Raw genomic sequence first — 25,428 nt, 5'->3', positions numbered from 1 at the left:
GGATAGGGGATAAGATGTCTAGGGGCAGAGTACCCCTTTAAGTGAATGGAACTTAGATGCAATACCAAGCACAGCCACTACAAAATGTATGGTGCTGTGCCTGTTAAAGATTCTATTTTGTTTTATATTTCAATGAAAACTGAGAAATATATAAAGAAAACTTCACATGCCCCAGCAATGCCATCTGATCCACTGTCCTATGAGTGGCAGTCACAGATGTCATACTTTTTCTGCAGGAGCCCTCTGATCTGTCAATAAACTACTACCTTACGGCCCAATGACATATGCTGAGGCAATCCAAATGACAACAAATTAACCCTGAGGGGGTTAAGCAGTCTGTCAGTTGCATATGTCACACAAAAGTATAAAACTTAACCTTTATTTAACTAAATAATATGTGAGGAACAAACGTATTTAAAAACACAACTCCACTAACATCATGGGGTCAGTGAAATAGACCATAGGTCAAAGATGGGGCGACCCTGTTTTCGGATCCAACCAAAGGGCTGTATCAGCCTTGAATTGTTATATGATCCTCAGTACTGAAGCTGAGTTATTCACATTGAGGTACAATGATCCCTCTTAACCACTTATGTGTGTGGTATTAATAAACCCTGAATCCCACAAGGGGATATTGGGAAGTCCCAGCAGATTGCCCCCACTCCTTGCTGTGCACCGCAGGAGTGGGCTTATTTTTTTTTACAACTTGTTTTTCCAATTGGAATTATACTTCAGATGTAGTGGAGTCGCAATTTAAATCACAAAACTGTCACACCCCAACATGTTTCACCACTTCTGTGGCCTCATCAGGGACACAACTGACAGGGTCGCCCCATCTTTGACCTATGGTCTATTTCACTGACACCATGATGTTAGTGGAGTTGTGTTTTTAAATACGTTTGTTCCTCACATATTATTTAGTTAAATAAAGGTTAAGTTTTATACTTTTGTGTGACATATGCAACTGAGAGACTGCTTAACCCCCTCAGGGTAAATTTGTTGTAATTCTGATCTGTCAATAGACACCATCACTACCGCCCCCTAGCCGTCACTAGCGGGAATTGCAGGGCTTGTCTATAGCCGCAGCCCCCATTCTATTAGGCCATGTTCACATGGCGTCATTTACGCACGTAATTCTGCACGGACATTCCACTGTTCACATGGCAGAATGACTTTTGCATAGAAATTTAGATTCCAAGTTCGCAAAAAGAATAGAGGTGTCTATGAGACTGTGCGTTTCTAAACAGTCATGGGGCAGGCATGTTCTGACGATTCTCTGCTGGCGGTGGAATGTCCGTAAAATTTTATGTGCGGACATTCCACCGTGTGAACCTGAACCTGTTCTCTTGTTTTGCTTTATTTTTGTCTTACCCATCACACTGCGGTGTAACACACACAGGTTAGGAATGACAATGGGGGGGTATTTATCAATTTTGCCTGTTGACAGTTTCTTTTTACCCTTTTTTTTTCACTTTGGTTTTCGTGGACATGCACCAAATTTATCATTTGGTGCACGTTGTTAGTAATTTTGGCGCAATTGTTGAAATCAGCTGTTCACAGCGCCTTTTACACAGAACTTACCGCCACAGAGGACGCGTATTTTACCCTGTAGAGCAGCCATTTCGGAGTCCCTCCTGCAGTATATCAGCAAGCGACATGAGTTATTTTCTTTTGTGGGGTTTATAGCCACCATGTGAAATGGATTTTATTTTCAACTTGAGTAGTTTTTTGTTGTTGTTGTTGTTGTTACTTTAGTGCAATGGTCTTCAACCTGCGGACCTCCAGATGTTGCAAAACTACAATTCCCAGCATGCCCGGACAGCCAACGGCTGTCCGGGCATGCTGGGAATTGTAGTTTTGCAACATCTGGAGGTCCGCAGGTTGGAGACCACTGCTTATCTTTCCTGAACCTGTGTGGCCATGTCCAATGCTGGCTCAACGGAAGGGTGAAGGTTCCTCAGAGACAACTATGTTGCAGGATAGCATTGAGCAGCCCTGGAGGCATCGCTGCTTTCACAAAAAAATGTTTTAATGTATTTTGACGCCTTTACATTTTCTGACATTGCTATGTGAGTTTTCCATGTGCAAAATTTCTTGGCGGTGATTTGTGCCAAAAAAAACCTAAAGGTGAAAAATTGCGCCAAAGATCGATTGGCGCAAATTATGAATTACTGACTAAAGTTAAAATCACACACAGGACCATGTGATTTTTAGAAAGTTGTAAAAATGACAATGGAGAAGATGCGCCAAATTGTGGCCCAAAAAGACTGCGCCAAAGTATTGCGCCAAAGTTACGTGAAAAAAAAACACATAAATCCTTTGATAAATACCCCCCAATGTCTCTTATCAAACCACAGCTTCCACTGCTTGGAATGTGCCCACGGGACAAACACTGGTCTCATACCAATCATAGTCACCCACTACCTATGGCATTTGGAGGCAAATTTCCTCTCTACTTTGGTCATACGATGGAGATATATTAGTAATGTATTTACATAGTGCAAAGAATTTAGTGCAAAATACAACTACCGTATTTATCGGCGTATAACACGCCCTTTTTAGGCTAAAATTTTTAGCCTAAAGTCTGTGTGCGTGTTATACGCCGATACACCCCCAGGAAAGGCAGGGGGAGAGAGGCCGTCGCTGCCCGCTTCTCTCCCCCTGCCTTTCCTGGGGTCTAGAGCCCTGCTGTCGGCCCTTTTCACCCCCTGGTTATCGGCGCCGCTGCCCGTTCTGTCCCCCTGACTATCGGTGCCGGCGCCGATAGCCAGGGGGAGAGAAGCGGCGCCGATAGCCAGGGGGAGAGAAGCGGCGCCGATAGCCAGGGGGAGAGAAGCGGCGCCGACAGCCAGGGGGAGAGAAGGGGCAGCGGCACCTATTGCCGGCGCCGCTGCCCCGTTGCCTCCCCCCATCCCCGGTGGCATAATTACCTGAGTCCGGTCCGCGCTGCTCCAGGCCTCCGTCGTGCGTCCCCGGCGTCATTGCTATGCGCTGAACGGCGCGGCGCATGACGTCAGAGCGCCGCGCCGTGCATAGCAACGACGCTGGGGACGCACGACGGAGGCCTGGAGCAGCGCGGACCGGACTCAGGTAATTATGCCACCGGGGATGGGGGGAGGCAACGGGGCAGCGGCGTCGGCAATGGGTGCCGCTGCCCCTTCTCTCCCCCTGGCTGTCGGCGCCGCTTCTCTCCCCCTGGCTATCGGCGCCGGCACCGATAGTCAGGGGGACAGAACGGGCAGCGGCGCCGATAACCAGGGGGTGAAAAGGGCCGACAGCAGCGCTCTAGACCCCAGGAAAGGCAGGGGGAGAGAAGCGGGCAGCGACGGCCTCTCTCCCCCTGCCTTTCCTGGGGGTATATCGGGGTATACACGCGCACACACGCACCCTCATTTTTTTAGTGTCTTGCAGTGTCCTGACCGTCTCTAGTGGTTCTTACAGAGTTCTAGGGATTTATCCTCCACAGCCAACTGTGGCCAACACATTAGGCCAACTGGTACTTACCCAATGGCGCCTCCCTGTAGCAGTAAGAAACCCAAGATCAATGAATTCTGGAGGCTTGCTTGGCATTAGGTTGTGTAGTTGTTTATTGGGAAGTCACATGTGGTGACATGTAAGATTATGTAACAGGAAAACATCGATTCTCCTCAAATAACTTCATCCTTCTGCTGAAAAAAGCTCATGTTTCTTCTTCCTGATACAATGTTTACACTGAAAACATTGGTAAAGCATACATTACATAAAATTAGGTAATGAGGCGTACTAAGCTTGGAGGCATTGGAAGCAGGCTGCAAGTATAGACCTTTATTATAGACTTTAAGGCAGTGTTTTCCAACCAGTGAGCCTCCAGTTGTTGCAAAACTACAACTTCCAGCATGCCCTGACAGCCAAAGGCTGTCCGGGCATGCTGGGAGTTATAGTTTGACTACAGCAGAAGGCACCCTGGTTGGCAAACACTGCCTTTAGGGATTAGCATTAGTCTATGATATGGTTAGTTCTAGTCAATGGATCTGTGGTCTGAACAGGACCTGTGGCTTCTTTATATAGATACCAACATGCAATAACATAACAGCCACCTGGGAGAGTCTTTAGTATCTCTCCTATCCCACAAAAAAAAAAAAATGATATGTTTCTAAGTACCTAATCATGTACATATAATTGTTATGTGTCTAGCACCTATATTTCTCTCACAAATACCTTCTTTCTGTTGCTCACTTGGTTTTTATCTTGTGCTGTGGAGGGGGCGTGTGCTAACTCTGCATGATTCATCTTCTCTGAGTCTGCGGTGCCTTGCTGGGTCTCTTCATCCAATCACTGCAGGCTGCTCTGTAACCCCCTCCTCTCTGTTTTCATGCTGATAGGAAAGGAGTGAGCAAAGATGAGTGCTAATCCTGTCCTCACTTACTGGACTTTGTCCATGCCTGTGCTTCAGCTGGGACAAAGATGATGCTGCAGCCGAAACAGGATTATGTTCTGGACGGTATGGGAACCCCTTGTGGTCTTTTTTGGAAATAAAATTTTCTTATAAAGCATAAGAGAAAGGTAAATATTTTGCCAAGATAAACAACATATAAAGAGTTTTTAAGTCTGACAGTGCCCATTTAAACATGCTAGGATGCGGTGTATAACGGTTAGGTGAGTAGCAATGGGGAACGAGACCCACTCCATGATCATTGTTGCCTTTTAGTGTCCATAATAGGGCCACAAGACCCCCCAAGATCACCTCAAAGTTATCCACTTGCTGGATCATTTTGGAAAAGTCTTGACAGTCTCCGAAATGTTAACATAGGTGGTCACTGATGCTTTTGCTTGCGAAAATGTGGATTATTTTGGAAATATGCTTGATAAAAAATTATGTGATGAGTTATGGCCTCTATCACATCACTCCTAAAAGGAGCTTTGAAAAGATGGGAGTTTAGTGGAGAAAGAGAATGCAGCATGTCATGCCCCCTCCCATAGGCTTGCATTGAGGGGGCGAGGCATGATGGCACGGGGGTGGGGGGGGGGTGGAGCCGTGACGTTGCTGCAGTGCAACTCATGAACGGGGGTGCTGCAGGAGAGATCGCGGGGGTCCCCAGTGGCGGGACCCCTGCAATCAGACATCTTATCCTTTAGATAGGGGATAAGATGTCTGGGGGCAAAGTACCCCTTTATATAATGAAAAGAGAAGTAGTGGTGGATCCTCTGTGTCAGTGGGGTGATGACGTGGGCCGTACCAGGGGAACGGAGTCTAAGGGGTTACTGGTTTTCACCAGAGCCTTTTGCAAAGCGGGATGGACTTGCAGCGGCAGGTAACCCCCAGGTCGTTCCACCCGATAGCGACTCAACCCCAACTGACGGCTGAGATAGGCACGGTACAAGGGATTAGGCAAGAGCAAGGTCGGACATAGCAGAAGGTCAGGGCAGGCAGCAAGGATCGTAGTCAGGGGCAACGGCAGAGGGTCTGGAACACTGGCTTGGGACATACAAGGAACGCTTTCACTGGCACAAGGGCAACAAGATCCGGCAATGCTGGGAAGGGGAAGTGAGTCTAAATAGAGAGGGCACAGGTGTGATCACTAATTGGGCCAGGCGCCAATCAGAGGCGCACTGGCCCTTTAAATCGGAGAGAGCCGGCGTGCGCGCACCCTAGGGTGCGGGGCCGCGCGTGCCGGGACTGAGCCGTCGGAGGACGGGTAAGGAGACTGGGATGCAAGCCGCGAGCGGGCGCGTCCCGCTACGCGGGTCGCATCCCTGCCGGTGACATTAATGCAGCGCTCCCGGTCAGCGGGTTTGACCGAGGCGCTGCGAGAAGGTGAACGCCGCGAGCACTCCGGGGAGGAGCGGGGACCCGGAGCGCTCGGTGTAACAGTACCCCCCCCCCCTTGGGTCTCCTCCTCTTTTTGGAACCCGAAAACTTGCGAATGAGCTCCTTGTCGAGGATGTTATCCTCGGGTTCCCAAAACCTCTCTTCAGGTCCACAATTCTCCCAATCTACGAGAATTTTTTTTTTACCTCTGACTGTTTTGGACGCAAGAATTTCCTTAACAGCGAAGACATCGGAGGAGCCAGAGACAGGAGCTGGAGCGACAACCTTGGGAGAGAAGCGGTTAAGGACAAGAGGTTTGAGAAGAGAAACATGAAAAGAGTTAGGAATACGGAGAGAAGGGGGAAGAAAAAGTTTGTAGGAGACAGGATTGATTTGACTCTTGATTTTAAAAGGTCCAAGATAACATGGTCCCAGCTTATAGCTGGGCACACGGAAGCGGATATACTTGGCAGAGAGCCACACTTTGTCCCCAGGAGCGAAGACAGGAGGAGTTCTTCTCTTTTTATCGGCATGTCTCTTCATATGAGGCAAGGCCAGTAGGAGCGACTTTTGAGTCTCCTTCCAGATGATAGAGAAGTCCCGGGTAACTTCCTCAACGGCAGGCAATCCAGAAGAAGTGGGAATGGGGAGGGGGGGGCAGAGGGTGACGGCCGTACACCACAAAGAACGGGGATTTGGTGGAGGATTCAGAGTTTTTTAAATTGTACGAGAATTCAGCCCAGGGTAGAAGGTCGACCCAATCGTCTTGGTGGGAGGAAACTAAATGTCGCAAATAGTCACCAAGGATCTGGTTAACTCTCTCTACTTGCCCATTGGATTGGGGATGATAGGAGGACGAGAAATTTAATTAGATTTTTAATTGATTACAGAGAGCTCTCCAAAATTTCGATACAAATTGGACGCCTCTATCCGAGACGATATGCGTGGGTAGCCCGTGAAGGCGAAAAATATGCATAAAAAATTGCTTCGCCAACTGTGGCGCAGAAGGAAGACCTGGCAGCGGAATGAAATGTGCCATCTTGGAGAAACGATCAACGACCACCCAGATGACTGTGTTGCCATGGGATAAAGGCAGATTCGTAATAAACTCCATGGCAATTTGAGACCATGGTTGCTGAGGAACAGGTAAAGAAAGGAGGAGTCCAGCAGGCTTCTGGCGAGGAGTCTTGTCCCGGGCACAAACTGTACAGGCTCGAATGAAATCAGCGACATCACCCTCCAGCGTAGGCCACCAATATAAACGAGAAATTAGTTGGATGGACTTCTTGACGCCAGCGTGGCCAGCGAGGTGTGAGGAGTGTCCCCACTTGAGGATCTTGAGGCGCTGGCGTGGAGGGACAAAGGTCTTTCCAGGAGGAGTTTGTCTAATAGAAGCTGGAGCAGAGGAGATCAGGCATTCAGGAGGTACAATGTGTTGTAGAGGGGCTTCAGATTTGGTAGCATCAGAGGAAAGTGAAAGGGCGTCAGCCCTGACGTTTTTGTCAGCAGGACGAAAGTGAATCTCAAACTTAAAGCGGGCAAAAAACAACGACCACCTAGCCTGGCGAGGGTTCAGACGTTGGGCAGACTGGAGATATGAGAGATTCTTGCGATCTGTGTAGATAACAATGGGGTGTTTGGAACCTTCCAGTAGATGCCTCCATTCTTCGAGAGCTAGCTTGATGGCCAGAAGTTCACGATCACCAATGGAGTAATTTTTTTCCGCCGGAGAGAAGGTTTTAGAAAAGAAACCACAAGTAATATTATATCCGGTAGAGTTTTTTTGAAGGAGTACGGCTCCGGCTCCGACTGAGGAGGCGTCCACTTCCAGCAAGAAGGATTTCAAGGATCAGGTCTGGACAGTACTGGAGCAGAAGCGAAGGCAGTTTTGAGGCGATTGAAGGCCTCATCCGCTTGGGGAGGCCAGGACTTAGGGTTGGCATTCTTCCTGGTTAGGGCCACAATCGGAGCCACAATGGTGGAAAAATGAGGAATAAACTGTCGGTAGTAATTGACAAATCCTAAGAAGCGTTGGATAGCTCGGAGTCCAGAAGCGCGTGGCCAATCTAAAACCGCTGACAGTTTGTCTGGGTCCATTTGAAGTCCCTAGCCAGAGACTAGGTAACCTAGGAAGGGAAGAGATTGGCATTCAAAGAGACATTTCTCCATCTTGGCATATAGTTGATTTTCGTGGAGTCTCTGGAGCACTAGGCGGACATGACGACGGTGTTCCTCTAGACTAGAGGAAAAAATCAAGATGTCGTCCAGATAAACCACAACACAGGTATATAACAAGTCCCGAAATATTTCATTAACGAAGTCCTGGAAGACTGCAGGGGCGTTGCAGAGCCCAAAGGGCATAACGAGATATTCAAAATGTCCGTCTCTGGTATTAAATGCGGTTTTCCACTCATCCCCTTTCCTGATGCGAATGAGATTATATGCGCCTCTTAAATCCAATTTAGTGAAGATGTTGGTGCCACGAAGGTGGTCAAAGAGTTCCGAGATTAGAGGCAGGGGATAGCGTTTTTTGATAGTGATTTTATTTAAACCGCGGTAGTCAATACACGGCCGTAGGGTACCGTCTTTTTTTGAAACAAAGAAGAACCCCGCTCCGGCAGGGGATGAGGAATTGCGAATGAATCCCCTCTTTAAATTTTCCTGGATGTAGTCAGACATGGCTTGAGTCTCAGGAGCGGCAGAGGATAGATCCTACCCCGGGGTGGAGTAGTACCAGGAAGGAGGTATATAGGGCAGTCATACGGCCTATGAGGTGGCAAAGTCTCTGCTTGTTTTTTACAGAAAACATCGGTATAGTCCTGGTAGGCCTTGGGAAGACCTGGTATAGGTGGAGCCACAGGGGTTTGACTGACAGGAGCAGATGTGAGGCATTTTTTGAGACAAGAAGAACCCCAGCTCTTGATCTCCCCGGTGGTCCAGTCAAGGGTAGGAGAATGAAGTTGGAGCCATGGCAAGCCGAGGAGAATTTCAGAAGTGCAGTTGGGTAGGACAAGAAATTCAATTTTTTCGTGATGCAGTCCAATGCACATTAACAGGGGTTCTGTGCGGTAACGCACAGTGCAGTCCAATTTTTCTCCATTAACTGAAGAGATGTAGAGTGGTCTGACAAGACTGGTCTCTCGGATGTTGAACCTATTAACGAAAGAGGCCAAAATAAAATTCCCTGCAGAACCGGAATCCAAGAAGGCCACAGCTGAGAAGGAGGAGTTAGCAGAAGGAGAAATCCGCACAGGCACAGTAAGACATAGAGAAGCAGAATTCACACCTAGAGCTGTCTCACCTTTGTGCGGAATCGGAGTGCGTCTTTCCTGACGCGGAGGGCGGATAGGACAGTCATTTGGGAAGTGTTCGGTACTAGCACAGTACAGACATAGATTCTCGTTACGGCGGCGAGTCCTCTCTTGTAGGGTCAGACGGGACCGGTCCACTTGCATAGCCTCCACGGCAGAAGGCACAGGAACAGATTGCAGTGGACTTGAGAAGAGAGGAGCCGGGGAGAGAAATCGCCTGGTGCGAACAAAGTCCTTATCTTGACGGAGCTCCTGGCGTCTTTCAGAAAAACGCATGTCAATACGGGTGGCCAAATGGATAAGTTCATGCAGGTTAGCAGGAATTTCTCGTGCGGCCAGTACATCCTTGATTTTGCTGGATAGGCCTTTCTTGAACGTCGCAGAGGGCCTCATTGTTCCAGGATAATTCAGAAGCGAGAGTACAAAATTGGATGGCGTATTCGCCCACAGACGAATTTCCTTGGACAAGGTTCAACAAAGCAGTCTCGGCAGAAGAGGCCCGGGCTGATTCCTCGAAGACACTACGAACCTCAGCGAAGAAGGACTGGACAGTGGCAGTGACAGGATCATTGCGGTCCCAGAGCGGTGTGGCCCATGACAAGTCCTTTCCAGACAGGAGACTAACCACAAAAGCCACCTTAGACCGTTCTGTGGGAAATTGGTCCGACATCATCTCCAAGTGTAGGGAAAATTGAGACAGGAAACCACGGCATTGTTTAGAGTCCCCATCAAATTTGTCCGGCAGGGACAAGCAGAGGCTGGAAGCGGCCACTCACTGCGGAGGAGGTGCAGGAGCTGGCGGAGGAGATGGTTGCTGAAGCTGTGGCAGGAGTTGTTGCAGCATGACAGTCAGTTGGGTAAGCTGATGTCCTTGTTGCGCTATCTGTTGAGATTGCTGGGCGACCACCGTGGTAAGGTCAGCGACAACTGGCAGCGGGACCTCAGCGGGATCCATGGCCGGATCTACTGTCAGGATCCGGATACTGTGAGGATAGTGGTGGTGGATCCTCTGTGTCAGTGGGGTGAGGACGTGGGCCGTACCAGGGGAACGGAGTCTAAGGGGTTACTGGTTTTCACCAGAGCCCGCCGCAAAGTGGGATGGACTTGCAGCGGCAGGTAACCCGCAGGTTGTTCCACCCGATAGCGACTCAACCCCAACTGACAGCTGAGATAGGCGCGGTACAAGTGATTAGGCAAGAGCAAGGTCGGACGTAGCAGAAGGTCAGGGCAGGCAGCAAGGATCGTAGTCAGGGGCAATGGCAGAGGGTCTGGAACACTGGCTTGGGACATACAAGGAACGCTTTCACTGGCACAAGGGCAACAAGATCCGGCAATGCTGGGAAGGGGAAGTGAGTCTAAATAGAGAGGGCACAGGTGTGATCTGGACTGAGCCGTCGGAGGACGGGTAAGGAGACTGGGATGCGAGCCGCGAGCGGGCGCGTCCCGCTACGCGGGTCGCATCCCCGCCGGTGACATTAATGCAGCGCTCCCGGTCAGCGGGTCTGACCGGGGCGCTGCGAGAAGGTAAACGCCGCGAGCGCTCCGGGGAGGAGCGGGGACCCGGAGCGCTCGGCGTAACAGCGAGGACAGGTGTGGATGCAGATAAGTTAAAATGTTGACCACGGCGGTGCACCTCAGCATAAGCAAACGTGATATGACAAAGAAGAGGTCAAAACGAGGTTGCACTCACCATCCACTGACTTTATTCAACACAGTACAGGCATAGATGAGCGGAGGCAGGGGCACACCGCTCAAGTTGACAAGTGGTTTTGCGCTGGTTTGTGCTTCTTCTGCCAGAAGAAGCGCAAACCAGCATGAAACAACTTGTCCCGCTGTGCCCCTGCCTCTGCTCATCTATGCCTGTACCGTTTTGAGTAAAGTCAGTGGATGGTGAGTGCAACCTCATTTTGACCTCTTCTTGGTCATACCCCTTTATATAATAGACGCCCAACGGACTCCATTCAAGTCAATAGGATCCGTCTGGACCTGGCAGTGTTATTTGTGCTCTTACCTGCTCTAGGTCTGTTCGACGCAACAACAAAAAAAGAATTGAATGGACCCTGAATGAGACCAACCTCAGTGGGGATGTGAACTCAGCCTTAGAGAAAAGATCACTGAGTAAACCATAATAGTTCTCCTATTAGCTGAAATGAAGAAGTAGATGTTAAATAAATGGTTTTTGTTGTGGTTAGGGGGCTGGATTGTATGTGTGGGAGGGCTAAAGAAAAACTTCTTCAGTATGAGTGGTAAAACTATTCTGTACTTTGGCCATTGTCATTGCATCGGTAAGGACGAGACCTGTCACCATGCGAGCGCACAGAGAAATCTGCACATCCAGGACTTGGCTTCAAGGTAAGACAAACCTTATCTGGTCTCATCTGGCAGGGAGTCTAACATACAAACAGTCCAAATGCATATAGTCTTCTATATTGTAAACACAACTCTGCTTATAGAATCTGCCTGCAGTTCTTTTACATTGATATTTTATGTACCCAACACCAAATCATACATCCTATCTGCCTTATATCAGTGAAAATGTACAGAAAATACTGAAAATATTGTCATATCGTCGAATGTCGGAAATTATGTTATGCATAGAAGCCTCGGAAGTATATAAAGGTATGAAGATGGACAATTTAATTGAGTAACTGTATAATATGGGTAGGGGGGTAAGTGCCTCTTAGATCAGTCCAAATTATGGGTATGCAAAGCAGCTCTCTTACACCACTTTTTTCAAGTGGCTTTCAGTTAAAGACAGTGTTTCACTGCAACTAGTAGTCTTGGAAAGTGACTGGGAATGTATGCCAAGCCATAGATCTCCCCCCCAAAAAAAAAATTTCCATCTGCGAGAGCTGTTTTTTTTTTTTTTGTCCCTGCGTAGTACAGAGCAGGGTGCTAACTGGCTACTGAAAGGCCTATCATTGTAGAACTTAATGTGTCCAAGGGGAATATTTGTTTTCGATGCGAAAAAAAAAGCACTTTACAATGTCCACATGTATATTAATCCTATGGATCAAAGCAGAATAAAGCAGGAAACTCTCATCATAATCAACATTATTCTGGTAAACAGATCTACAAAGGCGTTCATTACATTTTGCTGAAAAATATTCCATCACACTTCCCCTATGAGATCGTTACAGCATTCACCCCATAACTAGAGGCGACTTCTCTCTTCCCATATATCAGTTGCAATTGGGATCGCTTCTTTGTGTCGTAATTGTTTTCAACTTTGGCTACACCTAATGCAAAAATAAGTCCGTCGCCATCAGGCTTTTTGTGGATCAGCAATGTGTCGTCACTGACATGCTGGATGCCAGGAAGGATCCCATGGGAAAGAGATGGTTAATAAACAAATTTAAACCCCAACCAAGTGAAACACATGGGACAGCTTATATTGTAGTGGGTTTTATTATTGTTTTTTTAATATCAGGGATAACCTTGTAATGCTTTATGTGCCCTTTCCAAAGCAGTACCAGTGATACAATGATTCAGCTAGTGTTGAGCAGGAATATTCGTAGTGCAAATTTTTATCTCAAATATCTAGAATAGAGTAGACAATATCGAGATACAGCGATCGGCTACTACCGTGTATGTGCACTAGTGACCATTGTTACGCGCACTTTTTAACAGCAGCAGTGCACTTTTTAACAGCCGCTGCTTTCGCACTGATCAAGCAGTGCTTCATCAGGTTGGTCTGATGAAGCACTGCTCGATCAGTGCGAAAGCAGCTGTTCACCTGTTCGTTCAAGGGTCCATGGCGTCCCGCTGTTTGAAGCTTCTTACTGCACAGTCTATGGAATAAAAGTCACCACCCGTCAATCTCCTAAACCGTGAGTGCTCCCTCGTTTTTCTTGCCTCTCTTTGAATGATCTAGAATAGAGTGCTATATATTCGTAATGACGAATATTCTTTTATTTTTATTTATTTATCTATTTTCACATGCAAATTTTATGTGATTTTTTTCATGCAAATTTTCGTATGAAAAAAAAAGTTAACAAACATAGCGAATCTACAAATTTTGTGAATATTCTTTTATTTTTTTTTTTTTTTTTTTTCACATGCAAATTTTATGTGATTTTTTTCATGCAAATTTTCGCATGGAAAAAAAAAGTGAACGAACATGGCGAATCTGCGAATTTTGCGATCATAGGATGAATAATCGTCAATATATTCACAAAATATCGCAAATTCGAATATGACCCCTGCGCTCATCACTAGATTTAGCTTAAAGGGGTACTCCGGTGGAAAACCTTTTTTTTTTTTATATCAACTGGTGCCAGAAAGTTAAAACAGATTTGTAAATTACTTCTATTAAAAAAATCTTAATCCTTCCAGTATTAGCTGCTGAATACTATAGAGGAAATTATTTTCTTTTTGGAACACAGAGCTCTCTGCTGACATCATGAGCACAGTGCTCTCTCTGACATCTCTGTCCATTTTAAGAACTGTCCAGAGTAGGAGAAAATCCCCATAGAAAACATATGCTGCTCTGAACAGTACCTAAAATGGACAGATTTGTCAGCAGAGAGCACTGTGCTCGTGATGTCAGCAGAGAGCTCTGTGTTCCAAAAAAGAAAATAATTTCCTCTGCTGTATTCAGCAGCTAAGTACTGGAAGGATTAAGATTTTTTTAATAGAAGTAATTTACAAATCTGTTAAACTTTCTGGCACCAGTTGATTTAAAAAAAAAAAAGGTTTCCTCCGTAGTACCCCTTTAACTGGAAACACTGGAGAGCTTAGCTGAACTGATGTCCATTTAGTGGAAATTTTGCTTTTTTTTCCCTATAGTGTAGTAAATTCTGCAGCACTGTACAGCAGTGTTTTCCAACCAGGGTGCCTCCAGCTGTTGCAAAACTACAACTCCCAACATGCCCGGACAGCCGGGAGTTGTAGTTTTGCAACAGCTGGAGGCACACTGGTTGGGAAACACTGCTTTACAGAGTTTATCACTGATCACACCATTCCCTGTCTGCAGAATTAAAGGGGTATTCCAGGAAAAAACCTTTTTTTATATATCAACTGGCTCCAGAAAGTTAAACAGATTTGTAAATTACTTCTATTGAAAAATCTTAATCCTTTCAGTACTTATGAGCTTCTGAAGTTAAGGTTGTTCTTTTCTGTTTAAGTGATCTCTGATGATACGTGTCTCGGGAAACGCCCAGTTTAGAAGAGGTTTGCTATGGGGATTTGCTTCTAAACTGGGCGTTTCTCGAGACAGGTGTCATCAGAGAGCACTTAGACAGAAAAGAACAACCTTAACTTCAGAAGCTCATAAGTACTGAAAGGATTAAGATTTTTCAATAGAAGTAATTTACAAATCTGTCTAACTTTCTGGAGCCAGTTGATATATAAAAAAAAGTTTTTTCCTGGATAACCCCTTTAAGACGTGGACAAGGAGACGCAGATCATGCCAACCCATTTTTTGGCTTCCTGAGATTTATATTGCATCAAGCACATTATTCAAGGTAGTTTTTCCAGTATTCTTTCTTATAACTGGAAGTACATTGTAGGTTAGGGCTCCGCAGCAAATTTTTCTTGTGCAACGGCTATAGAGGAATCACAGGTAAACACAGGCAATGTTTACAGTTACAACAATTGTAAGAATTCCTACAATTGTTGTGCGATTTTTTTGTAGTCCTGTATAACCCTAGTCTTAAAGGGGTTATAACAAAATAAGAGAGTATCCCCTGCTAGGACCTCTTTGATCAAAAGAATTGAGGTCAATTGCGCCCCCAAGTGTGTGGAGCTACATTGTACATATGTAGCCACTAGAGATGAGCGAACTTACAGTAAATTCGATTCGTCACAAACTTCTCGGCTCGGGAGTTGATGACTTTTCCTGCATAAATTAGTTCAGCTTTCAGGTGCTCCCGTGGGCTAGAAAAGGTGGATACAGACTCTTTCCTAGGAATGTATCCACCTTTTCCAGCCCACCGGAGCACCTGAAAGCTGAACTAATTTATGCAGGATAAGTCATCAACTGCCGAGCCGAGAAGTTTGTGACGAATCGAATTTACTGTAAGTTCGCTCATCTCTAGTAGCCACCATTGCATTCACTGTCTATGGGACTTGCTAACATAGTTTACTGCTTGGCCATGTTCAGATGTCCCCTAGAAAATGAATGGAGCTACAGTGGAACATGCATGTGGTCACTACTAGCGCAAATATTCGAAATGCAAATTTTTACCGCGAATATCAGCACTTACGCGAGTATTTAGAATATAGTGATATATATTCCTTATGACGAAGATTCTTTTTTATTTTATTTAACATTTTTTTGTGAATATGCGAATATATATACAAATATGCAAATTACCGTAAATATGCAAATTATCACGAATATCGGCACTTCGAGTCAGAGGACACTGATCCCTCCCTTCTTTTAGGTGAAAGATATAATCGTGCATGCGCACTATGCGAATTTCATTATGAATTTTTGCATGAAAAAAAAAGAGGGAATATGCCAATTTCGTGAACACAGGACGAATATTCGTCCATATATTCGTGAAATATCTCGAATTGGAATATGGCCCCTGCGGCTCATCGTTAGTCACTACATCCACTAATGGGACAATTGACCTCCATTCCCATGATCACTGGGTTCCAGTGGTCAGACCCATACCGATATCCCGTGAATCGGGGATGCTATACCCTATGTATGCTGGATAATGTTTGTGATAATCTTCCAATTGGGCCAAAAAGGATCCCAAAAGCAGCCCTGTCTGTGTGAGGACATAGCCTAAAAATGTATATTGCTTAGCTGTAACAAAACCACTGACACGTAAAGTGAATAACATCGATTATTTTGTGACAATGGCTCCTGTTCAGGTATGAGGTATATTGAGCAGCAACTGAACAGTCAGTTCATGAGGTTGGGAACAGTTAAAGGGGTACTCCGGCGCTTAGACATCTTATCCCCTATCCAAAGGATAGGGGATAAGATGCCTAATCGTGGGGGTCCTGCCGCTGGGGACCCCCCGTGATCTTGCACGCAGCACCGCAGTTAAAATCAGTCCCTGGAGCATGTTCGCGGTGGGTCTGATTACCAGCGACCACGGGGCAGGCAGCGTGTGACGTCATGCCTCCGCCCCCGTGTGACGTCACGCTCTGCCCCTCAATGCAAGCCTATGGGAGGGGGTGTGACAGCACGCCCCCTCCCATAGACTTGCATTGAGGGGCGGAGCGTGACGTCACACGTGGGCGGAGGCGTGACGTCACACGCTGCCTTCCCTGTGGTCGCCGATAATCAGACCCGACGTGAACGTGCTCCGGGGACTGATTTTAACTGGGTTGCTGCGTGCAAGATCACGGGGGGTCCCCAGCGGCGGGACCCCCACGATCAGGCATCTTATCCCCTATCCTTTGGATAGGGGATAATATGTCTAAGCGCCGGAGTACCCCTTTAAAATGGGCAAGACTAGGGATTAGAGAAACTTTGACACAGGCCAGATTGTGATATCTAGAGTATTCCTGGTATGCACTAGATGGAGCTTCGTCAGCAGTAGTCATGAGCGGCAGGGGCCATATTCGAATTTGCAATATTTCACGGTAAGAATTCTCATTTTGAATATTCCTGCACAACACTAGTCGGCAAGTCCCTAGTAACGACAGGAGTTTAGGGGTTCAGCAGGCAAGAAATAGTGCATTCATGCCCTCCTTTTTTTTTTCCCCCTCTGGTAAACTGCAGAATCCCTGACTGACCCCGTTCAAGTCAATGGGATCCGTCAGGACCCAGAGGTCTCAGTTGTGCTCTGACCCATTCGGCGCAAAAAAAAAAAAGAGCTGCATGACCCCGGACCGGGATGGAGCACAGCGCCAATATTAGCCTAAGGAGTTACTGTAGTCTGAGGAGTTACTGTTCTTTATGGAGTTACTGTAGTTTAAGGATTTACTGTAGTACAACTCGCTGAAAGAAAATTGCTGGTTATTAGCTTGCTAGTTATGGTGCCGCATAGTGACAGATTAATATAAAGGGCAGTGTTTTTATAATGTTATTGCTGATCGGTGGAAATCACCAAGATATGTCATGACGGATAACACCATAGGGATACCTAAAGAGCAATATTAACATTTTACATATATATATATATATATATATATATATATATATATATATATATATACAGTGATCCCTCAACTTACAATGGCCTCAACATACAATAGTTTCAACATACAATAGTCTTTTCTGGACCATTGTAACTTGAAACCAGACTCAATATTCAATGCTATGGAATCTGCGAAACGTGTCAATGGCTGGAAGAACCGACCAATCAGAATGTATACATCACTGGTAAAACCCCTGTATTCCTAAAGTGCATGCACTGACTGGTGTCTGGTAGCGCCCCCTACAGTACAGGGAGGTATTACATGTTCTGTACTCTTTACCTGTATTACTGAAGTACATGCACTGACTGGTGTTTAGTAGCGCCCCCTAAAGTACAGGGAGGTATTACATGTTCTGTACTAATCTTTATCTGTGCCAGGGTTAGCTGCTCCTCTGGACATCAGGTGAGGGCGGCTCCATTTTACTTTTTTTTAGGACATTGCGTGTACTGTACAGGACCCTGAAGAAGCTTCTTTCCTCTACATTGACCAGTGTTTCCCAAAGAGGATGCCTCCAGCTGTTGCAAAACTACAACTCCCAGCATGCCCGGACAGCCGAAGGAGTTGTAGTTTTGCAACAGCTGGAGGCACCCTGGTTGGGAAACACTGAAATAGACAGTGATTTACAGCTCCCAGCAGATCTTTCTTACTTTTATATGTAAGGATTTGCTTTATCTATATTAGTTATCTATTTATTTTTCTTTAATCCTCACTTTTTCCTATTTTTGGATGACATTTTGGTGGCTTCAGAACCAATTACCAGAGATTTCCATAGAGTTATGGTCTCAACATACAATGGTCGTCCTGGAACCAATTAATATTGTAACTTGAGGGACCACTGTGTGTATGTATATATATATATATGTAAATAATGATTCAAATAAGTGGATATACCTCCAGCTGGTGACCACTGGCTGATATATACTGTTTTGGGTGATATTTTGTGATAGCTAGAGGGGTTGTCACCAGCCTTGAACCACAAAGAGAAGGAAAAGAGATGAAATATATATTTATTTACATTGGACAGTCATGGAGTATAATCCTAAGCTGCATTCTGATGGCCAGGATTTGTGGCTGTATGATGAATGTGCAGCCACTGGAGCGGAGGACAGCTGTCCGTAAGGACTGGGACTGTGAGGGAGAGGTCAGGAGCTGTCTGCTCTACTAGAAGATCTTCTGCAGTCACAATAACTAGAAGGGATAGCAAGGAAAAAAAGAAGCGAAAAAAGCCTTCCCATTCTTATTTCTTTTTATTATTCATTACTTTTTTTTAGAGAAGAAGGGTATATCTGGGGTACATGGCTGCACAGTGGTTCTATGGTCAGCCTCTTGAAGTATTGGGGTCCTGACGGATCCCACTGACTTGAAGAACGTGGGGAGAACATTTTTTTGGGTGTTTTTATTTCTTTAAAGAAGTCTTGTGGTGAAAAATGTATCCCCTATCCGCAGGATAGGGGATATGTTTTAGATTGCAGGGGGTCCGACTGCTGGGCCCGCCGCGATCTCCTGTACAGGGCCCCCGGCCGATACGCCCCCTCCATATATTTCTATGGGAGAGCCATTTGGCTATTTTTGACTCTCCCATAGAGCTATAGGGAGGGCTGGTAGCGGCCCCCGCTTTGGGCAGGGGTTGTGACACACTGCTCTGGGGGAGAGCCCAGGCTCCATACAGGAGATTGCGGGGGTTGGGGCCCCAGCGGTCGGACCTCCCGTGATCTAAAACATATCCGCTATCCTGTGGATAGGGGATACGTTTTTTACCACAAGACTTCTCCTTTGAACCTATAGAGGTCTATGGGAGGAAAAAACAACACAAATGGGAGAAAACACTAAAGAAAGGGCAAACTGCCCTTCGGCTATTTTCGGCTCTCCCATAGAGCTACATGAAGGGGTGGTAGCAGCCCTCCCTTTGGGCAGGGGTTGTGCCACGCTGCTCTGGGGGAGAGGCCTCTGAAATATTAAAGTAGCGATCTGATTGGTTGCTATGAGCAACTTAGCAACTTTTCCTCTGGACAGGTTTTGATAAATCTCCCCCATTAAGGCAGAGTTTCCCAACCAAAGTATTTCTGGCTGTCCGGGCATGCTGGGAGTAGTAGTTTTGCAACAACTAGAGGCACCCTGGTGCCTTAGATCATAGACTTCACCGACATTATCTTCTTACATTTACCCATGACGCATCAGCAGATCAATTTAACTGGATTCGCCACATTAAAGGGATTATCTCTCTAAATATCTCCTTCTGGGCCATATGGACACAGTAGAGGGGGACAGTTTTTCCCTATGGGTCCCTTCCTCTAGGAGTTACTTGTTAATATTACAGTTTTCTATTTTTTGTTTTACTTGCATAATTTATTGTAGTAGGTTTGAGTAAAGTGACTGCTGACTTATGTTACATGTGCAAACATATAATACACCATTCCATATAAAGGGACAGGTACAGGTCGTTTTCCAAGTCACTTTTGTTGTATGCAGGTTTTTTTTTTTTTTTTCAACCATTGTGTTGTAATTTTTAGATATTTTTTTTTATTCGCAAATGATAAATTAATGCCCACTATGTATAAAGTGGCAAAGGTTTTTAGAAATCACATATATTGTAAGTAAAAAAAAATGCAAAACCAATATTACACAAAAAAAGCAAAACCAACATTGCTCAAAATAACATGTAAAACCAACATTGCACAAAAAGAAGCATTCAAAATAGACCACTTTAAAGTTGGAAAAAAATTCATACATCTCCCCCTCACTGTCTTTTACTTTGTGTGAAATGACTGCCATCTAATGGAGAAACTAGGCATTGCACTAAATCATTAGTTATTTACCTTTATTATTATTACTAGCTGAGTACCCAGTGTTGCCCGGTTTTTCCTACCTAATCCTTTTGGATGAAGAAAAGCAACAAATGAGGAAGCTTTTTTCCTCATATCCCGTCCTCATATTCCGACCTCATATCCCATCCTCATATGTCATCCTCATATGTCATCCTCATATCCCATCCTCATATCCCATCCTCATATCACCTCCTCATATCCTGACCTTTTTTTTATTATAATTCTTTTTATATCTTTTAACACATAACACAAAAACTATTACATAAAGAAAACAAAACATAAACTTAAAATAGTACAACACATTAACATCTACCAGTAACATCTCTGTTTTTCCCTGCTTTAGGTACTTAAATGGGCACTGTCAGATGCAAAAACTTTTTCATACTGAAAAAGCCAGTCAAACAACTGCCCCCCCTGCCTGCTTGGAAACATACTAGTCCTGCTGTGTCCATGTGTCATGGACACACTTCCTTGATTGACAGCTGTGAGCGCAGGGCTCACAGCTGGAGGAAAAATCCTCCCACTGTCAGCTTGTGTCCCGCTACTGTCAGTGAGGACAAGCTGGAAGTTGTAGTTTTGCTAATGCTAGGGGAGATGTGAGCAGACAACATACTGAGGGAGGGGGCGGAGACCTGCACAGTGAGGCCACGCCCCTCCCTTTGAGAGGAATTCAGACTAGTGAGCTAAATTAAAAGTGTAATAAAAAAATAAATAAAGGTGCTAGACACATAAAAATGTAGATGTACATGGTCAGGATTAGGTACTGAGTGATTTATTAAAAAAAATGTTTTTTGTTGGATATGATGGGTACACTTTAAGGTTGCCATATCTCCAAAAGTATTTTGTGACGCTCTTATCTAGATAGAATACCTATTAAAAATGTTCAGTATCTCTACATAATATCCATATCATAAAGTGATTCAGTAATAGCTCTAAATACTTTCCATAATCTCCACCTTTGTTCATGTGTTATTGTAGGGAATGTTTTTTGGGCCACTAGACCTGCCATCTTATAATTCCTATGGACTATTTTCAATAATTCAGAAATGGTGGGTATACTATCTGACTTCCACTTCCGGGCTATCTGAATGTGGGCCACAAACAAGATATGTGTTATTATTGTTAATTGCGGAATGGGTAGAGTGTTTGTTGTTAAAGATAATAACGCTACTTCTGGGCTCCATCTTGTGGGTTGTCAAATAATCTTGTTAATTAAAAGATTAACCTGTTTCCAATACTTTTGGATTTCCCAACACTCCCACCAAATATGGAGAAAAGATCCCACTTCCAGCTTACACCTCCAACAATATTTTGAGACTTCAGGTGAGATTTGATTCAGCCGGAGTGGGACCCAATGCCATCTATACAGTAGCTTCCTCGAGATCTCTAGATGATTGGTACAGTGAGAGATTCTAGATGGTAAACTAAAAAACAAAATGCCACTCTTCTGATGTAAAGTTACGGCCTAGTTCCCTTTCCCAAGTTACCTGAAAACAGTAAGGATATGGCTGTCCAGAGGATATCAAATGAGCATATGCCCCAGATATCCCTTTCTCAGAGCGGTCTCTATTCGGAAAATATTTTTCATAAGGGGTGCATTCTACTGGTTTACGCTGTTTAAGAGAAGCTAAGAGGTGTCTTACTTGTAAATATTTTTTTTTTTAAATCACTAGTTGGAATATTACATTTTTTGCATATATCAGCAAAGGGCAGTAAAATACCCGTACTAATATCGGCTAATTTCTCTATGCCCATATTTCTCCACTGCTTTAAATCTGTATGTGGAAGAAGATACTGTAAGACGCTTAATGGAGTTTCAGAATATTTTACAAGATCATATTGCGACCTTTTATCCTGTCCTCATATATCATATGAAATAGAAGAGGACATGGTTTTTGTGGGAGTGGGTGTGGATTTGTGAGATGTGGTGTGGCATGCGAGAGGTGTGTGGCTTGCAAGCCAGACTGAAGCATTCACCAGGAGATGCAGAGCGGAGTTTGTGGTGTAAGGTACCGGAAGCCCCAGAAACTTGTATGGGTCTTAAAACAAAAACCTGATCCTTTACATATAGATGTAGGTTGGGGTTCTCCACTATAAGGTGATTTTAGTACGTACCTGGCAGACAGTAATAGACATGCTTAGGAAGGATCTGCGCTTGTCTTGGGGCTAAATGGCTGTGTTGTGAGATTACCAGAACACTGTGGCTAGCTTTTTGTGAACTGGCATTTCCTGTTTGACTTTTCTTTTTTTGACTACAAATTCCACAATTCCATTTTCCTCCCTCCCACACATCAGCCACCCCACCCATTGAAACATAAATGAGCTGCATCCATTCAAAGACCTGTGGTTTTCAATCAGGGTGCATCTAGCTGTTGCATTAGTTGCAGACTGCTCTCTCCACCCATTGAAGCAGACAGGCTCCCTGTCATCAGCTGACTAGTGAGTCAGGTCTCGGCCACATTGCAAGCTGGGAAAAAGCTGAGACAACAGTAATTTTGTATGCTGTTAAAAATAAATAATGGGGTGAAAATCACAGAAGAATTGTGAGAAAACCGTCACACACAGGTACAGACACAATATTATGAACTACACTAACTTTACAGCCCCTGTAGCATAGTCTAATAAAAAAAATCCTGGAATACCCCTTTAACTATCCTATATCTTTATTTGACATGAGTAAGTAACATGAGTACCAAGTATTATCGAAATATCTTAAGCCGTTTGGAAGTTATGCAGTGAGATATATTTTCCTTTGACTTGTATCGGTCTATAAAGGACAAGTATCATGATTAAAAACGTATCACCTATCCGAAGGATACGGGATAAGTTTTAGATCGCGGGGGGTGGGTCCAAGCGCTGGGGCCCACTGGGGCTCCAGCACATGAGCGTGTCGTGACATGTTCCTGTGCTGGAGGCCCAGGGTGCCCTAGTGCTTGGACCCCCCCCCCCCCCCCCGCAATCTAAAGCTTATCCCCTATCTTTCGGATAAGTGATACATTTTTAATCATGATACTTGTCCTTTATAGACCGATACAAGTCGAAGGAAAATATATGTTACTGCATAACTTCCAAACGGCTTAAGATATTTTAATCATGATACTTGTCCTTTAGTAGATATGTACTGTAATTATATAAAGAACCATCAAGCATTTAATATGGTTCAAGAAACAGATTTACTAACATGAGCTTTTAGAAAAATAAAAAAGAAACATTAAAAAATCCACTAGATAACCTCTATATTCCTTCCATTCCCCCCATACATTGCAGCACAGGTTCTGCCTGGTGCATCTACGTATTTGTGTGATCTAAACATTGCCAGAGTTCTGTCTGCCTTTGTCTATGTTCACAAAGTGTATTTTAAGGCTTTAAAAATATGTTTGTATTTACAAACAAAATTTTCAATCGTTTTAAAATCTTTTCTTTTTTCAAATGTTTTTGTGCATCTTTTTGTTTTAGAGTACTATTTTTGAGTCATGCAAAATTGAGGACACAATGTAAAGATATATGCGTTTGTGAAAAATAACTTTCAGCATCTGCTGAACTGCTGAGCGCCACTGTGAAAACTATAGGGCTATGTTAACGCATCATATTATTGAGCCTCATTGTGAGACATAAAAAAGGGCTTAAAAAATGTATGTACTCAAAAAACTGAGGAAAATTGGGCTAAAAAAACAATCATTGGGGAGATTTATCAAGGCCTGTGCTGAGGAAAAGTTGCCCATAGCAACCAATCAGATCGCTTCTTTCATTTTTCAGAGCCCTTTTCAAAAATGAAAGAAGCAACCTGATTGGTTGCTATGGGCAACTTGTCAACTTTTTCTCTGCACAAGTTTTAATGAATCTCCCCCAGTGTGTGGACATAGGCCCAGATTTATCAAGTGGAGAGATTTTTCCCATAACAACCAATTCACTTTACCAGAGCTCGTTAGCTGAGCTGTGATTGGTTGTTGTAGGAAAATCACTCCACTTTTTTTCTCACACAGTTTGAAAAATCCGGGCCATAGTCTCATGATGCTAATTAAAAACTTAAGGGGTTACTCCACCCCTAGACATTATATCCCCTATACAAAGGATTGGGATAAAATGTCTGATCACGGGGGGTCCGGCCACTGAGCTTCAGAACGCCAGCTTCTGGTTGTAACATCATGCCCCTCCATTCATGTCTATTTGGATAGGGGATAGGGGATAAGATATCTAGGGGACCCCTTTTATCTTGCAGAATCTCTTTAAAGGGGTGCTCCGGCCCTAATACATCTTATCCCCTATCCATTTCCCCAGATTTTCTGCATGGAAAATCCACCACCTTTACAAGCGCACATGAATAAGGGGGTCCGCCCCTGAAACATTGTGCCAAGACTGAGGAAACTACAGCAAATGTTATAACTTCTTGCTGCTATATTGCTGCTATACTTTGTCCGGAGAGACGAATCCATGTGAAAAATTGAAAAAAGTAAATAAAACATGAAGAGTACTTCTACAAAATCGTGAGTTATGTCTTGAATGTGAACTCACCTGTTGTGGTAACGCTAAGTCAACGTGCAGCCTATGCATAATTGCCCTACACATGTGTATTATCCATTGTTCTTTGGATGCAACTCAGCATTCTTTCTCCTCGAAACACAACGAGTTGAGTTTTTACCAAAAAGTTCTACTTTGGTTTCATCTGAACATATGACATTGTCCCAATACTCTTCTGGAGCATCCAAATGCTCTCTAACAAACTTCAGATGGGCCCAGACATGTACTGGCTTAAGCAAAGGGACACGTCTGGCTCTGCCTGATTTGAGTCCCTGGCGGCACAGTGTGTTACTGATGGTAGCCTTAGCCGTAGTGTGTTACTGATGGTAGCCTTTGTTACTTTGGTCCCAGCTCTCTGCAGGTCATTCACTAGGTCCCACCGTTTGGTTCTGGGATTTTTGCTCACCGTTCTTGTGATCATTTTGAAAGCACGGGGTGAGATCTTGCGTGGAGCCCCAGATTGAGGGAGATTAGCAGTGGTCTTGTATGTCTTCCATTTTCTAATAATTGCTTCCACAGTTGATTTTTTCACACCAAGCTGCTTGCTTATTGAAGATTCAGTCTTCCCAGCCTGGTGCAGGTCTACAATTTTGTTTCTGGTGTCCTTCGACAGCTCTTTGGTCTTGGCCATAGTGGAGTTTAGAGTGGGACTGTTTGAACTTGTTATCAGTATAAAAGACACCTGTCCACAACCTCAAACAGGAGCCATTAATACAGGTAACGAGTGGAGGACATAGGAGACTCTTAAAGAAGAAGTTACAGGTCTGTGAGAGCCAGAAATCTTTCTTGTTTGTAGGTGACAAAATACTTATTTTCCACAATAATTTGCAAGTAAATTCTTTAAAAATCAGACAATGTGATTTTATGGATTTTTTTTCTC

General features: G+C 44.6%; 1 protein-coding gene across 3 annotated transcripts in view; it reads left to right on the top strand.

The window, feature by feature from the left end:
* Positions 1–25,428, top strand: part of FLT3 (fms related receptor tyrosine kinase 3) — a 142,254-nt gene that overhangs the window by 4,346 nt on the left and 112,480 nt on the right. For 2 of the 3 annotated variants that reach the window (XM_056561823.1, XM_056561822.1), the window contains exon 1: positions 11,391–11,451. The exons of the other annotated variant lie outside the window; for it this stretch is intronic. In XM_056561823.1, the coding sequence (XP_056417798.1) occupies positions 11,406–11,451 (46 nt within the window). In that variant the 5' untranslated portion in view covers positions 11,391–11,405. Of the gene's footprint in view, positions 1–11,390; positions 11,452–25,428 lie in introns of those variants that run through there. 3 annotated transcript variants of the gene reach the window in all.

This window comes from Hyla sarda, chromosome 2 (assembly GCF_029499605.1).
Source record: "Hyla sarda isolate aHylSar1 chromosome 2, aHylSar1.hap1, whole genome shotgun sequence".
Classification (NCBI taxonomy): Eukaryota; Metazoa; Chordata; class Amphibia; order Anura; family Hylidae; genus Hyla; species Hyla sarda.
The sequence above is the reverse complement of the archived record's forward strand: the minus strand, read 5'-3'. Positions and strand labels throughout refer to the sequence as shown.